This window comes from Sinocyclocheilus rhinocerous, unplaced genomic scaffold, assembly GCF_001515625.1.
Source record: "Sinocyclocheilus rhinocerous isolate Xijiao unplaced genomic scaffold, SAMN03320098_v1.1 scaffold615, whole genome shotgun sequence".
Classification (NCBI taxonomy): Eukaryota; Metazoa; Chordata; class Actinopteri; order Cypriniformes; family Cyprinidae; genus Sinocyclocheilus; species Sinocyclocheilus rhinocerous.
Window position 1 is genome coordinate 2699939 of NW_015631049.1, and position 17522 is coordinate 2717460.

General features: G+C 35.8%; 1 protein-coding gene across 1 annotated transcript in view; it reads left to right on the top strand.

Annotated features, from left to right (window-relative positions):
* The window catches only part of LOC107741256 (transmembrane protein 132C), a 292083-nt gene that overhangs the window by 181105 nt on the left and 93456 nt on the right, over window positions 1-17522 (top strand). Inside the window, exon 3 of the mRNA XM_016553957.1 lies at window positions 8622-8762. Coding sequence (XP_016409443.1) covers window positions 8622-8762 — 141 coding nt within the window. The remainder of the gene's footprint in view (window positions 1-8621; window positions 8763-17522) is intronic.

Genomic DNA, 17522 nt, shown 5'->3' on the forward strand with positions numbered 1-17522 from the left:
TACCTCTAATACACCACTATGTCCAACTATCTTTTCTTGGATGCCCTGGGGGTAAGCAGATAAACTTGGTATCAATAAAATTTTCATTTTTGGGTGAACTATCCCTTTAAGATGTAGAGATCTCTAAATACTCTGCCTTGCCCATTGAGAGGGACAGAGATGGGCCAGTGACGACAGTCTCTGTGTGTGTAAAGAGAGAGAAGGAGAGTGAGAAGAAATATTGGATGGGGTATAGTTTATAAAATCTAGCATTGTACTGTTATAAAAAAAAATTATATATCTTTGACATCCTCTTTCTCACACTCCCTGAAGTACGAGTGATAAAGACCTGGCATCTCAGACTGACCCCTGTGGCATTTGGAACTGTCACAGCCAGCCAATAAGAATCCTTTGGAAAAGGAGGTTGCCACGGGGACCATGAGGGTTGCCAAGGCGCCTCTCAGAGCTCCTGTCCTGCTCCTGTCACTCAAACACTGGTCCAGACAGGGGTTTGAGTCTCGGGTACACTTTTATGCTGGGCTGCTCCTGTCATGCTCTCTCAGATCTCGCCCCCGTGTTGGCACTGGGCAGCAGATGGCCCCAGATATGAAGCTCTGTGCTTTAAATCCATATGTATCAGAGTAAGTGTACCGAGTGTCAATCTCAGATCAACACAATAGCTCTGTGCCAACCTAGTGACCAACTAGCTGCCTACTTCTTAAATAGCAGTCCTAACCATGAAGTGTCTGATTTGGAGTGCTCTGTAATGAAGCTTGGTATCAATGAAGATTCAATTTGATTCACAAGCTTTTGATTTGATTCTGAATCATTTGGCTTTATTTCTGTTAAAATTCCCATTTTGATTAAATATAAAAGAAATTCTCTCTCTGCCAATGCTGTAAATAATACAGTGCAGACTGTTATTCAAACTGTAAACTCATCTTATTGAACTGTTCATTAAAAGAACCAGCTCATAAGTGTAATTTGTTTAAGGAATTATGTCTTTCTTTGAATCACTAAAAAGAACTGACTCATTAGAGTCGTTTTCTTATGAATGGGAATATGCTGGACTCACTCTGCTTTATTACTGCATGATATTGGGGGAAAAAATGACATTGCGGTATTTTTTTCTGCAATATATGTTGCGATTGGAAAAATACTGGAATTTTTACCAGATGATTTGAAACCTCTATTTGGAAAGAATTAATCATTCTAGAACACTGATCCTCAAAGTGTGGTAGTGAGTGTCAATGCAAGGGTAAATAAAGAACTGATGTTTGAATAAGTACAGCGTTTCCTTTACTCAAGAAACGCTGTCTATAAAGGCTAATGTTTTTGTTTGTATAAAGAGCAGAGAAGAGTCTTAGCATTTGCTGTCTAGTTGTAGCCAATACACTTTTGTACGTTTTAAATATCTTAGCTGTTCGTATTTTGCTATCTAGTTGTAGCCAATACACTTTTTGTACGTTTTAAATATCATAGCTGTTCGTATTTTATATCGTGATATTTTGGCCAAATGTATTAACAACAAGAGAAACTGAGTTCCCATATAGCTACAATACACTTTATAACCTGCAAACTGGTGAAAACGTGATGCTATTAATTTACTGCCTCAGAGGCGGCCGTTCTAATGATGGACAAAACACTCTGTCACTCGATCGTCAAAAACCTCATTAATTTCATTTGAGTATGATTTTCAGAAAGTAAGTGCAAGTGTCTGATCATATATAAAGCCAAAATACCAGCTCTGATGACGCAATGTTTAATTATTGGAAAAATAAAAAAATATGTTTCCCCTTTCTATCTTTTTTGTTTAGTTTTTTTGTAATGATTAGTGGTGTGCCGTGGGATTTTTTACATATCAAAACTGTGCCGTGGAAAAAAAAAGGTTGGGAAACACTGTTAAAACACTTTAAAAAAGTTTGCCAGGTGGCTAAATGATGCCTGTGTTAATTTTTTTATCAAGTACAGTAGTTTTTTTTTTTTTACTTTTTAAGTACAGTGCAGTTTTTATTTAACTTTTAGGTACAGTATATTTTAATTTAATCATTTAAGTTTTTTATTTACCTGTATGTAAGCACGGTCACCATGATTGTGCCAAGTAAGACATGTTCCTGGATCAACATCTTTTGTTGATCCTGGATCAACATTACTATCAGCACAGTGCAGTGTTAATGTAAAGTGGCAGACAATAATAAATATTCTTATTAGGAATAAAACTGCCTCATTTTTTAACTGTGCATAGCTGTAGCTGAATAATTAGGCCTACTACGCTACTGTATTTTAATGTTGGTCATTATGGTGGTACTTGGAGAGCCAAATATTTTCTGAGGTGGTACTTGGTGTAAAAAGTTTGAGAACCACTGTTCTAGAATGATTGGGGTGATTTTGTAAGGAAGTGCATCCATGTAGAATAAAAATTTTTTTTTAAAAAGCTGAAAAATGACTTTTTACTCTGGACACTTTTTAATGGAGAAACATGCTTTTAGGGCTGAACAATTTGGGAAAAATTTTGGGTGCTCACACTTTTACTCAAACCAATAACCATAAAGTAAAGTTTAATAGACCGCATTTCCACAGTTTTGACCCATTGAATAGGACTATAAAATAATAATAATGAATAAATAAATTAAAATAAACAATGAATAAATAAAATAAAATGAATGAATAAATATATAGGAATAAATAAAATATTATAGTAATATTTTATAATAATAGAATCCTATTGTAAATTTAAAAAAATTATATATATATATAATAGGGCTGTCAATTAATTTTACAATCCTTAATGCGTTAAAATAATTTAACGCAATTAACGCAAAATTACTGACAATTACACAATTTCTTTTCTAACCCTTTAACCCAATTTTGCTTCTCTGCTTGCGATCAGATCATTTTAAGCCGCTAAACTCTGGGAAAGTTTTCAGTCCAGTGATCCAGTAAGCGAATGCATTCAAACAATCCGTTCAAAACACCGCTAATATTCAGTCTCGCTAGTAAAGTTTTGATGGATGAAGACTGCCATCAAGGTAAAGACGATTGCGGTGGCGTACAGGAATCGTACAGTAAGCACACGTGAGTCTGTTATAATAATGCGTGTATGAGTGCTCTTGACGCACTGATCGCACATTGTATTTATGCACAGGGACAGACATTTCCGTACATTCACGTTGTTTCCACACATATTCACGAGAATGATTTGATTTGTCATGTGTATGTTGCTGTGTTTAGTTATACTGAATGGATCCGTGTACTGTAGTAGATATATGCAGTCAGCAGGCGGTTGGTTTAGGTTTTTTTGGCACCTCCATGTGGTCCTGTTCGGTATCGCAACTTGACTTCTCTAAAATGTAAAAAAAGCCCTTTGCTGTTGTACTGTACACATAGGCTACTATACAATTCTGATTTTTTTTTTTTCATATGTGCTTAGATTTTTGAGAATCACCCTTCAATATTTTGTTTTACTTTGCTGAATATAGCAAATTATGACAAAATAAACATCTGAAACAAGATGCTTAATTTCATGAAGTGTGTGATTAATCGCGATTAATCACAGAAAAAGGGTGATTAATTAGATAAAAAATTTTAATCTATTGACAGCCCTAATACAGTATATATATATATATATATATATATATACATACAACTTTAATATTACAGTACTAATATTTATATCTTAATCACTTCATTTCCAAACATCACTACATCTGGCTTTTATTTTGGCAAATGACCAGCAAATAAATATATGCGCTTTGGGTTTCAATGCGGCGCTATGTATATTTAAAAACTGTATCATGAGGTGCACGCTTGCAAATGAACACAGTGCCATGCATCATTCGCAAATCTGCAGCGCATATATCTATTTAATTAAATCACAGTCTTTGTGATTTGATAATCGCACTAAGCCATATCGTGATACTGATTTTATTTCGATGCATCATGCAGCACTGCTCTACTCAGCAAAGCATACAAACAGCACTCCACATGGTTGATTCCACTCAAATATGACGTTAGCATGTTGCTAAGCTAATGGTGCTCTTTTAGGCATCAGAATACATAGCACACAAATACTGGGTAAAATAATACATTTTAAATTGCACTTGAACTATTTTTTTTTTAATCAATACCTTTCAGTGTTGAATGAAATGAAATGCTTCGTAATAGATTTATTCACCAAACTTTTTGCAATGCATTATGGGATTGCCTTTTTTGATTTTTGTCTCAGAAGGCATCATAATAAGTAGGCTGCCTTATTTAAAACAGTAAGGCGAGCACTTGTGATCCCTAAAAATGCCACCTCTGTAGTTAGCCAACTAGGTTTTGGAACAAAGAAAATAAAGGTGCAAATGTTGCCACGTCAGCTGCTAGATGCTAAGATTATTAACACCAACAGATATTATGCAGAAAAACTCTTGCTTAGAATGGGTGACATTCGATTGTGTCCCACTCTTTGTGCGGTCCGTCCTCAGTCTAAATGCAAAATGACACCAAGCTGAAACTCACTGTTCTCTATCACACACTCACACACATACAATGACATGGCTGTTTGTTTTTGTGCAAAGGTTGTGTCGCCCTTTACACCACGATCTGCAAACTCATCTCCAACCGATAAGTTGCCAGGCAAACCCTGCTAATTCACCTGTGTAATCCACCATGTGTGTTTGTTCATGTGTGAGCGTTTAGTCTTGGGATAGTGGATTGATTTAGAAGGGTAAACTCCCTGATCTGAGTCCCCAGTTAATTAAATGCCAATTGGATTGGCCTGCAGACCTGAATGCTTCCTGTGCGGTGTCCACTCTTACACACACACAAATACATGACCTTTCTTGTTGCTATGCTCACCACCAAAGTGCTTTTCCATTGTGGTCTTGAGAACCAAAATATCAATTGGCTTCACCACCATATTTATGCGCATGTGTGTTTTCTGGTAAATGATGCAGTGATGGTCAATTTGTGTTCTTTAAAAATGCAGCTTTACTATGGCAGAACATGCCACGTGACTTCTGTATTAGAAACCATGTGATCACTGGCCTGAGATATATTACATTAAAGGGGTCATATGATGCGATTTCAAGTTTTCCTTTAACTTTAAGATTTATTCATTTGGCAGACACCCCCTGGAGCATCTTGGTGCCTTGTTCAAGGACACAACGGTGGATGATTTAACAGTTTTTCGAGTTTGAACCTACAACCTTTTAGTTCATTTAGAATCAGATTTTATTAATTACATAACTGTATACATATGCTAATGCTTTTTCAAACATGCTCGAAATGTTACATTTTTTTTTAGTTGTTACACAATAGCTGAGTAGTTACGTAAGAGTTGAGCAGCAGCTGTGTTGTGACTCTATGGAAGCAGGCTATTTTACCCAGATGTTCCTGTTCTCAAAAGATCCTAAAACAAAAGGTTTAAAAGCAGAAAAATATGCCTCTTTTGAGAAGAGTTGTTTGTTTATGGAACGTTTGGAAATTACTCTGATTACAAGTTTTCAGAATTTAAATAGTTGATTCCAAATAAATCGATTCTTGATTCTTAACGAAACTAGGAGGCAATTTGAGTTGTTATTTTAAAGGAATTTGCTTTATTTACTCACCCTAAGGCCACCCAAGATGTAGATAAGTCTGTTTCTTTATTAGAACAGATGTGGGGAAATTTAGCATTGAATCACTTGCTCACCAATTGATCATCTGCAGTGAATGGGTGCCGTCAGAAAAAAGAGTTGCTAAAAACATCACAATATTCCACAAGTAATCCACATGACTCCTGTCCATCCATTAACATCTTGTGAAGTGAAAAGCTGCATGTTTGTAAGAAACAAGTCTATCTTAATGATAGATTTGTTTCTTACAAATGTCGCTTCACAAGATATTAATTGATGGACTGGAGTCATGTGGATTACTTTTGGATTGTGATGCTTTTATAAGCTGTTTGGACTCTCATTCTGATGGCACCCATTCACTGCAGAGGATCCATTGGTGAGCAAGTGATGCAATGCAATATTTCTTCAAATCGGTTCCGATGCAAAAACAAACTACATTTTGGATGGCCTGAGGGTGAGTAAATATTCGGCATGTCTTCTTTTTTGGTGAACTATTCCATTAAACAGTGCAAAAGTCTAATTTACAGTATTGTGATTGATATTATAAATCAAAATTGATGATCTGTTAAGTGTATGATTCATTGACTTAAAAAATTCCACACTTAGGTGGGCACCTCCTACTGTTGCAATGATGTAACATATAGAAAGAGTCACTCAATAAATCAGTAAATGAGTCTTTTTGTTGAGCAGAATCAAAAGATTTGAGTCACTGGAATAAATCAAAAATACTCCCAGCTAGCTGATAATTCTCTTCTGGGATGTGTGGTAGTTTTGATAATCAAGATAAGCTCTTAGTCATTTCACACTGAACATTTGAAGTTGACTTTCGATCCCCAGTGTCTCGGGAAGCATAGAATCAATTCTTTGTTGGAGTAAAGAACTCATGCAGCTCAATGGCTAATCCACATATATTGTAGTGAATAAGTAGTTGCATTTATATATTTCTCAAGCTCAAGGTTACTTCACAATAAGAATATGACATTGAACCATTATAAGTTTGTAACTGACATACAACTTTTTCCCATTCACATTTTTAGAAAAAATGGCAGTTGTTTTGATGTTTTTGAATGGACTACTTAGGAATATTTCTACATTTTTTAATGTGGTAATGTATTCAGATTTTGTATTGTGGGTTAGCCAGTTAAAGTGATGGACAATTCTATGTCAGAGGAATAAAAACAGGAATAAAAATAGCAGTAAGCACTACTGTACTATATTTACAACCTCTTTTAGTCAATTGTGTACATGTGCCAGTTGAATTGTTTTCCTTTCAACAAGGTGTTTTTTAATGTTGGAAGAAAGACACTTTATTGTTCTATTCTTCTTTTAAGTCATGGATACAGAGGTGTAATTAATTATGTGGAGAACAGAGCACAGTCATAGGTTTACTTCTAATGAATCTCTGTCTCTGGGCATTAAAGGTCATGTTCTTTTACCAAAGTAACCTATTTACATCACCTGCTTTCTGTTCACAAATATGAGGTGGCTAGGCAACATAAATCTGAGTCAGGAACTAAGGATGTCTCTGTCTGAGAAAAAGACAGATATACTTTGTAATGTTCTTTGTTGTTCAGGTATAATATCAAGCAACTTGGACAGTTGTTTTGTTTACTTTTGCCCCACTAATGGCAATAGTACTAAAGTAAGTCTCAATACCACAACATGTTTCGATTTTTAAGCTGTACATTTATTTGTTTATTTAACTTTAATTTATTTGCAACTCTCTGTAGTAGGGCTGCACGATATATCGAAATTATCGAAATATCGCAAATGTAAATATCGCAATATGCATATCGGTCTCTTCAGTTCTGCCGCACACGTGCAAAGCGCGCGCGCGCACACACACACACACACACACAGAGAGACGCGTTTCAGACGGTGCGCGAACACCGAGTTGATTCGTCTTTCGCATCTCCTCCTTATGTTTGAACAGACACATACACACAGAATTATGAATGGAAACAGCTGAGAAAGAAATCGGATGTGTATCATTATACTGGGTCCATGCAGTCGGATTTAAAGGGACAGCAGCCTATAAATACGTGCTGAATATAATTGAAATAGATTTTACACACGTTAAGCAATATCGTATCGCATATCGAATATCGCATTTTTTAACAAGGTATCGCATATCGCATTTTTCTTCAATATCGCACAGCCCTACTCTGTAGGTAATTTCAGTACAGCTTATAAACTAAAGTCTGAGGAGACCAAACTCAGAAAAAAGAGGACTGATCTTTTTAACAGTAATCATACAGTAATCATGAATCAAGATTTTTCTCTCTTGTTTGCATTTTGATTGGAAAATTCTTACTGTCCTCAGCCAAAGCACTGACAACAGACTCTGAATAAATAGTAATGCCAGACCATGAGAATAGAGTGAGAGGGCCACTGAGGAAAGCTTGCAGTATTGTTTAAGTTAGGAAATCTCACCTCTGATGTTTCCAAGGCCATTGAAAGGCAGATATAGTGACTTGTGTGTGTGTGTGTGTGTGTGTGTGTGTTAATAAAGTCTGCAGTGTCTTGCCAAGGTGATGACTAGATGAGTCAGCAGACAAGTCCAGAGGACAGAGATTTATCAATAAAAAATGCACATATCCTCATCCACATATGACTATATACTTGTATACGGTATACTTTCTAAAGTACATAAATGTACACCAGAACAGCAGTGTTTAATATGCATTAGCTAACTAATGTATTAGCCATTTTATGTACTAACTGTACTAACTGTACTAACACTGTAAAACTCTTGAAAAAGTTTGATATACACCCCCATGTGGTTGCTTTTCTAAAATTGGATGTAGAATTAAGATTAAATATTAATGTGAATCACCTGCTAGGGATTTTATACCTGGTAGTAGCTGATTATTTATTAAACAGGTAATAAAAAAGCAATATGTTATCATTAAGGGGCTGCATTTTCTAAATTAAAAACAAAAATGTGTGTTTGAGCATGATATGTATGAAGTTATGTTAAGTGAATAAGTTTATGGGTGTGTTGTTTAGAGTGTTCAAATCCTGTGTTCTTGATTTCCTTAGAGTCCAGTATGGGGAAGGCATTAATTTCATGGTGGTGAAGCCCAGTAATCTGGCAGCATGGGAAATCAAGCAAGAAGTAGTGCCTGGCTCCTCCTCCCTGTCCATGTTCTGCCAGAGGAAGGCCAGCTCCACCAATGAGAAGTAAGTACCATTATGATGTCAATCACTGCTTACTCTACAACAGGGGTCTCCAAACTCGGTCCTGGAGGGCCGGTGTCCTGCAGAGTTTAGCTTCAACCCTAATTAAACACACCTGAACCAGCTAATTAAGAAAACTTGCTTAATTGACCATATGCATGGAGCGTTCTTTAGAACTTCAGGCATAAAGATAAGCCAGCTCGTAAACTTCCGGTGAAGCTCATTTGATGTTGTGATATATAGGTAAAGACTCTTGAGACCCTCACAGAAACCTCTCCTGCCTCGTTCTTGTCAGAAACTGAGCAACAAAATAATTGCAACACCGTAAAAATAATGATAGCGGCATTAACATACAGTTTCATGTTATTGAACAACATTTAACAACATATAATTTTATATGCCAAGCCTGGTAATCCTAGGAGAGTACCTAGACACGTAATTGTACATTTAAATGCTGACAACTAAACAACTGTTTAGGCTAACCTTAGCTAGCTAGCGATGCTATCTCGTAAACAACATCATAATGGTATTCTTGATAATCAATAACTTACCTTCATAGTCATGAACACATTTTTAAAACACATAATATTTTAAAGCCTTTATTATTTCTCAACTCTAAAGCTGTGTAGTAAAAGTCACTTTAAAAGTCATAGGGCGCATTCAAGATTCTAAAGAAATGCCCACTGCTATGATTGGCTAACAGTTTCGCTTATTAAAATAACAGATGGACACTGCTTTGACGTACTCTGAAAACAACATGGGTCATTTGGGTTAAAAACTCATAAATACTCAGTATATATCAAACGGTCTGGAAAAGACAATGCAGTAGTGGTAAAAGCACGTTTACTCACACTTGTAGCGTCTGGACCAATCAGACACACCATTTGTCATTTGATTTAACAAATCAATTATTCATTAGATATGTGTTGCAACATTACTGTTGGATCCACTCTAGGCAGACTCAGCACTGCATCATCCTTTACTTTCAGGCTCTCTGAAAAGCCTGCATCATACACTGTCTAGTTAAAAAAATTAATTCGTAGCAAAGCAAAGCAAACAAACAAACAGTGTTTCACTGACACAATCTGGAGGTCTTTGCTAATTTTACCCTGTGTTTACACTGGACGCGAGTGGCGCAATGCGACTATAGACAACAGAATTATTATAATCGGCGATTCTGTCTACACTGGATGCGGCACGGTGTGACACAACAAATCCCTGACAGTAAACTGATGTCCCGCTCTATTTCTGACATACAAACATGTATCAGTGGGTGGAGCTAAAGAGCCAGTGACGTAGAAGCAGGCATTGATCTCCTGCGGAGGCGGTGCTTTGTCAACCTATTACGTCATAAAGTGGCACATTCCAAAACGAGTCGTTTTTTGAGCTTGGTTTCAATAAAAGCTGTTTTTGAACTAACGAGAAAGTTTTGAGTTTTGCAACTTACAGAATGTTTTTATAGTACATTGTCCTGTTATATGTCAAAAGACCAAGGAGAATTTGATTTCTCAGTTCACAACCCCTTTAAAGATTCACTTTTCATTCATAAATTTCACATTAAAAATATGTGTTAAAAATGTCTCCTGGCGGAAAACAAAGACTTTTAAGATGAAATTGACATGAAATTACCATTATAATCAGTATATGGCAGCAGAGGATTACTCATTGGAAGTTGCAATTTCAACTCCCTAGATTTTTTCACGTCTTGCTTTTTGATTTATTATGAAATGATTATTATAACAAATTTTAGTTATTTTACTGTACTGAAGTATAACAAGTGTAGGAAGTCACAAAATCTAATGTCTTTTAAAAAATAAATAAATAAGCCCAGACACCAACAGCCTAGAAGGTTTTTTTTTTAAATACTTTACTAGTTAACTACAAATTAAATAAGTTCTTTATTAATGGTATACAAATTAAATAATAATTCATTAAATATTTTGAAACTGAGAAATGCGACCTGGACATCCGTGAGACTCACTTTTTTATGCTCAGTCACAGAATATAAGGTGCATCACTTGAAATTTCACACCATTTAGAGGTTTATTTCTTTTTTTTTTTTTTTTTTGTAACTTTTTTTGGTTTGTACAATGTGGTTGGAGTGTTGAAGAGCATTGTGGGAGAAATGATTAGCTCCAAGGCTTCTTAATCTGGGCTCCTATTTCAGTTTCTGCCACTCACTGGCTCTTTTTCTTCCTTTGAGGAGAGAAAACTCTTCAGTGTAACAAATTCCACCTGCGTGCTTTTTAATCACCACACACACTCCTTGATTGATTAGGCCTCGCGAGTCCTCCTCCGTGCATTTCCAGCGCAATCGCTGTGTCTCCGACATCTCCTCTCCTTTCTCAACCATTCAGCGAATCCTCTGCATATCGTCGGCAGCCTCCTCAGCCCCGCTGTCCTCCTCCTGTGCAAATTAGCTCCTCGCAGTCCCTCTCGTCTTCCCATAGCAGTCACCCTGATGACGGCGGCACCGTTAGCACCGCTCTAGGTTAGTTCCCCAGGCAGCGCGAGGAGATGTGTTAGGAGAGAGGAACGCCGGAATGGGAATTCTAATAGACGTTTCTGCGATTTATGGGAGTCTGTCCTGATATCCAAAGCATGTAGAAATCTCCCAACGGCATGCGGAGTGAGAAATTTACGACCCGAGTGTCACCCTAAAGCTGTCATCGTCACCGGTAATTGCTCGGCTCTCGTACTCATGTGGATTTTATACGGTGGGGAAAATTGGTTCCTGCACTTAAATGCTTCTCTGATTCAGTAGTTGCTGTGAGTCACACGCTGACAGGAGAGATGGAGGGAGAAAGAGATGGTTTATTAGTTTATTCTGATCACACGTTCGGCTGTCGCACAAACACAGCACCTAGTGAGAAGCAAAGAGAGAAGTCGTGTTTTTGCCATTGCGTAAACAGAGGGGCGAAACTCCTTCCCTTCAGTTCCACTGTTCAGCGGCACATTCCATGAATACAGTACTCTTAGGTGTCCCGTGATTTCATAAGAGACACAGATCCCATGAGTTGATGTTGTGAGAACTAGATATGTTAGATAATATATTATGCTGTTATATTATGCTTTTTTATATCAAAAGTACCTAGTTTTAAGCATGTCAAATCTCTCAGGAAAGGAATTTGAGTCTTTGAATCGAATGTTGTAAAATACTATTTTAATAATTAATTAATTTTATTTTACACAGTTTTTGTGTGCAAACCTGTTACTTGATTTGTTTAATTTTGTCTTGTTTTAGTTTTTATCTTGTCTTTTTTTGTGTTAAATGTTTATTGCTAAAAAATAATAAAATCACACTCATCAGGATTTTAATCAGATTTTAAACTAGAATTTAAACTAGATAGACATGTCCCAAATTTCTATAATTTTTTATAATTTCTATAACTGATGTACCATATGAATGTTTGGTGTAAAAAAGATTTAAAAAGATGAAAATAAATGAAATTAATACTTCTATTCAGCAAGGATACATTAAAGACATTTATAATGTTACAAATGATTTCTGTTTTAAATCATTGCTGTTCTTTTGAACTTTCTATTCATCAAAGAATCTTGAAAAATTGTATCACCGTTTCCACAAAAATATTAGCTAAAATATTATAAAATATAAAAATATTTAAAATGTTTTCAAAATTGATAATGATAGGAATACTTTTTTATAATTAAGCACCAATAGTAATTGATAATAATTAAGCACCAAATCAGAATTAATTCTGAAGGATCATGTGACACTGAAGTAACAGGTGCTGAAAATTCAGCTTTGACATCACAGGAATAAATTTGTACTTTATTTATAGAAATGGTTCATTGCATGTAAAACTCTCATCTGTCCCTCATCTTTTCATAATGACTTATTAAACATTACAGATCTACAATACAGAGTTAGTTAATCCATTAGATCCTTTGTGTCATCCGTCATGACACACTTCCCATCTTGTGTTGTTGACTGTGTTTCTTCAGAATGCTGAAATAACTTTGGATGTTTGCGGCAGGTGACCTTCAGGTCAGGCGTTATCAGTCTAACTGTTAGAACATGAAGAAATTTAAACAGCTAAAGAGTGAGAGGGAAGTAAGGGATGACAGTCTTACATAAGGAGGAGAGAAGACTAACGCTCACTGTATTGATTTACTGCCACACACAAGCAGGCAGAATATATTTCCCCCGGTTGCGCAGCCATAGCTAATGAAAATACAGGGAAATAAAATTAGAGAAGTGTATGGGTCATTGAGAGCAGAGATAGAGAGAGAGAGTCGAGCACAGAATGGTAGACACTCACATGCTGGGTTTTGACCTAAATATGATAATGTGAGTAAATGTGATAATGAAAACACAAATACTTTCTCAATCACTTAAAGCAGTGAAGAAGTTTAGCAGAATTTCTGAGGTGCTGTTTTCAAAGAAAGTGAATGGCGGACACTTTTAAGCTCCAGATACAACAAAAAAGCACCATAATAAGATTGTCAAGTTTTAGAAGACTTAGAATTAGGGCTGTCAATAAATTAAACACACATTAAACTGACAGCCCTACTTGGAAAATAGCACACAAGCCATATGGACTACTTTTTAAGATAATTTTATGGCAGTGATTTTTTCACAACAATGTTTGATAACCCCATGACTCCAATTCTTTGTGATTTACTGGATAAGGATTAAGGATAAGGATTAAAAAAAAAATATATATATATTTTTTTACTTATTTCTACCCCATAAAATATTTTAGAGCTTGACATAACTAGAAAAATATGTTTTCATTATTCAATATGCCCATGGAGTTTTCCAGGTCTAGAAATCTTATTTTTTATATTATATAATAATATTATATTTTTCCCCACATATGTCTAGGTTTTTTTTCAAGATTGTTGTTGTTGGGGGTTTCAAGAAAGAAAAAAGGGGGGGGGGGGTTATGATTAATTATTCATATTTCCTATGAGCTGATTCGTTACAGTGGTTATGTAATTTTTGGAGCTCAAAGTCAAACGTCTGTTGCTAATCCTAGGTTTTTGTCCATTGTTATTCTGAATCTTTCTTTCTTTCTTTTTCTTTCTTTCTCAAAGCATTTTTTTCTGTATAAATCAAGTTCAGCAATCCCTCAAACCTCACCAACAACAAACATAAAACAAATTTGAAAAAGTAACTATAATAAAATAGATGGATAGATAGATCCACGGTTTTCTTTCTTTCTTTCTTTCTTTCTTTCTTTCTTCCTTTCTCTTTCTTGCTTGCTTATTTCTTCCTTTCACATATAAGTGCTTAAGCAACTGTGGTAAACTGTAGGGCAGTGAGCTGGTCAGTCTAGGCCACATACCACAAGACTAATGCATCACATGTATAAAAACTCAATGTATTTATACACTGAAGGCTACAGTCCGAGGGGGAGAGCGAGAGAGAGGAACGAGGTTAATAGGACAGGGGCAATAGGACAGGCGAGTGGTTAGTGATTCCTGCCTCCATCTCTGTGTGAGTGTCTGAGAGAGGTAATGGCTTGTATACCAGAGTACTCCACTGAAGTGTAATGCTGTGGAATGGGTAACCCATGACCCCGCAGAAGTTTACAGCTACTATCTTAATGAACACTAACCAAATGCTTTGAGACACAAGTCTAAAGCCACTCGAATAGCAAGGGGAATTAGTTACGCTCTTTTGAAGTTTCTTGGTTTGAACGTTTATTGCCATTTCTGCAGAAAAACGTCAGAGAAAAACTTCACCTGATTGCGGGGGGTATGGGAGGGGGGGAATCACGATGCCGGCTCAGCATCGTGATGTCTGTCAGCCATCGGCGATGGATGATGGCATCGTCTATCGGCCCAACCCTAGCCTTGGTGAGCATAAGATACTTCTTTTAAAAACCCCAAACTTTTGAATTGAAGTGTACGTGATTTGAAATTTTGTCTTTGCGAATGAGAGAACATTTTTTTTACCTGCATTTCACCTGAGGTGTAAATTCTATAATCAAATAAATTACTTTTTAAATCTATAAAGAGTTTAAAGGTAGCGCATTTAGCTAAATGCTGATGCTAGGACACACTTAAAAGTATGTCATTTCCGACAATCAGAGACGTAACGTGCATAGTATACATACTGTATGCAGCCTGTTTCATTGACTACATTTACATGGACATCAGTAATCTAATTATTTACCTTATTCTAAATAAGCCAATATTATGATTATGGTGTTTACATGAGTTGCTTTTAGAATATTCCTTTCATGTTCCCGTTTTACATGTTATAGTACATAGTTCGATTAATGGCACACGTCATTACGTCCCACGTGACGCCATTCGACGTCCCCTCCGGAATTTCACATGTAAACTATAATTTATTTTGAACATAATGAATATTGAATTTATGACTCTACTATTTAAACCATAAAAATAACCTGTCATCGTACATCTTTGTTGACAAAAAATAAAATGGATGAGTTCATCTGGCAGCTTTAACAGAATAAATGTAGAAATCATGCACCTTTGATCATAGGTAAATGCGTTAATTAAAATGTTCTAAAGAACATTTGATGACTGTTCATGCAAGAACAGAGTGGTTTAAGTAATTGATGAAAAATAGTTGTCACTGACTACGTTTACATGGACATCAGTAATCTAATTATTTACCTTATTCTAAATAAGCCAATATTATGATTATGGTGTTTACATGAGTTGCTTTTAGAATATTCCTTTCATGTTCCCGTTTTACATGTTATAGTACATAGTTCGATTAATGGCACACGTCATTACGTCCCACGTGATACCATCCGACGTCCCCTCCGGAATTTCACATGTAAACATATAGTTCGTCTTGGTGATGATGCCGTGTTTTGGGTGTTTCATTTTTAATTTTATGAAAGCTTCAAGTGCTGTTAATTATTTGTACGTGCATACAGACGGTGGCTGTGTTGACTGTTGACCACTGCCGTGTGTGTATCCTGTCGCCAAATGCGGCGAAAAGTCCAACACGACGGTAATAATGTGATTAAGGTGTTTACATGTCTATACTGCACTTCAGTAATGCGACTAAAATAGGAATACTCCACATGTCTTAATTCGATTTCTGTTTACTTCGAATATGACTTTAGCCGGATTAAGGTAATCAAAAATCTTTGTTTACATAGTAGATTCTTAATCAGAGTATTGTCTTAATCGGATTAAAATCGGATTATTGTTGTCCATGTAAACGTATTGATTTTTAGTGCATATAATTGTAGGATATTGTGGTAATATAATTAGCATTTTTTTCCTTGGGGGGGTGGGGGCATGTTGTTTTATTCTTAGGCCATGGATGTGCAGAAGTGTGAAATTCCCTGCAGGAGTGTGGCCGCAGATGTGTCTTCAGAATTGAAGCTGCTGAGGGGCCTCTTTGTCTTATTTGTGTATATGTGTGTGCTTGCTTAGGGGCTACATGTGAACACAGGTGTGTCTTTTTTTTATCCAACTCTTTATTAAGGACAGAGAAAGAAATACCTCTGGGCCTCCCTCCAGCACTCACTTCCTAACAGCTCACAGACACATATACGCAGAACACTTGAGCTGCAAATTTCTGAAACGCATCGCCTCACTCCGCTAATTTCCTCATAAAGTGTCTTTTCTTGGATGAATGCAAGTAAACAGTGGCTAATTTCTTTGCTGCCCCTGAGACTTTGGTTTCATACGTGACTGATTTCAGATGTGAATACCCTGAGGAAACTTTTAATAGATTACACAAAGAAAACTGCCCCAAATCCTTTAGCCTCACACTTGGTTTGGCCAAAATATAGATGTTAGAAAGATGAACTGATTGAGCTTATCAAAGTTTTAGAGAACATTTTATGATCTTAAAACATCGTAACTAATAATTCAGTACCATGAAAATAGTCTCATGTGCTTTAAGTCTTCTGAAGCCAAATGAAAGCTGATAACAGCATCAAGCCAGACTTGAGACATGCAAGAAACAATAATGTTTAATATTTGATGCTGCATTTCAATATACAGACATTCAAAAGACATTTTTAGAGCTAAATAATGATTTTTATATTTGTATATTTTTTATATTTTTATTTTTAATTTGCATATGAAATTTCCATCAGTTTGGATTACAAAATTTTAACTTAAACGTGTGATGAATATTTGTCAGTCATACATAAATGAAACTGGTAAGAGACAGGTAAGATTTCTGCACTCAGAAAGGCATAGTTTATTATTAACTTATAATTATTTATTTATTATTAAATCATTATTTAAATAATCATATTTACACAATGCATTTATTCTCTCTCTGTCTCTCTCTCTTTATATATATATATACAGTATATGTGTGTGTGTGTGTGTGTGTGTAATTGTGAAAAAGACATTTATTCAGTTAAAAAGTATAAACATGTTTACAATGTGGCTAGCTGTGGAAAAAAAACAATGTTCAATTAGTTAAAATATATGTGACTGAAACAATTGGATTGATTGGTGCTGAACCTGATTTGTTGTTAGCACTATTACATAAATCTTACCTGTTTCATTGATGTATGACTGACAAATATGCATCACATTAAGTTTATTGCTTTGTTAAAACTATGTAATGAATAGGAATTTTATATGTAATTCAAATGCATAAATCTTAAATTTAGGCTTGAATTGTCAGGATCATGGACCGTGTGTGTCATGTTTTGCCCCTGTTTCTGTTCCCTTATTTGGTCATGTTCCTGTCCTCGTTTTGTTAATTAGTTTGATTAGTCATCCCATGCACCTGTGTTTCCCCAATCATCCCCTGTATTTAAGTCCCAGTCTGTGCAGTCT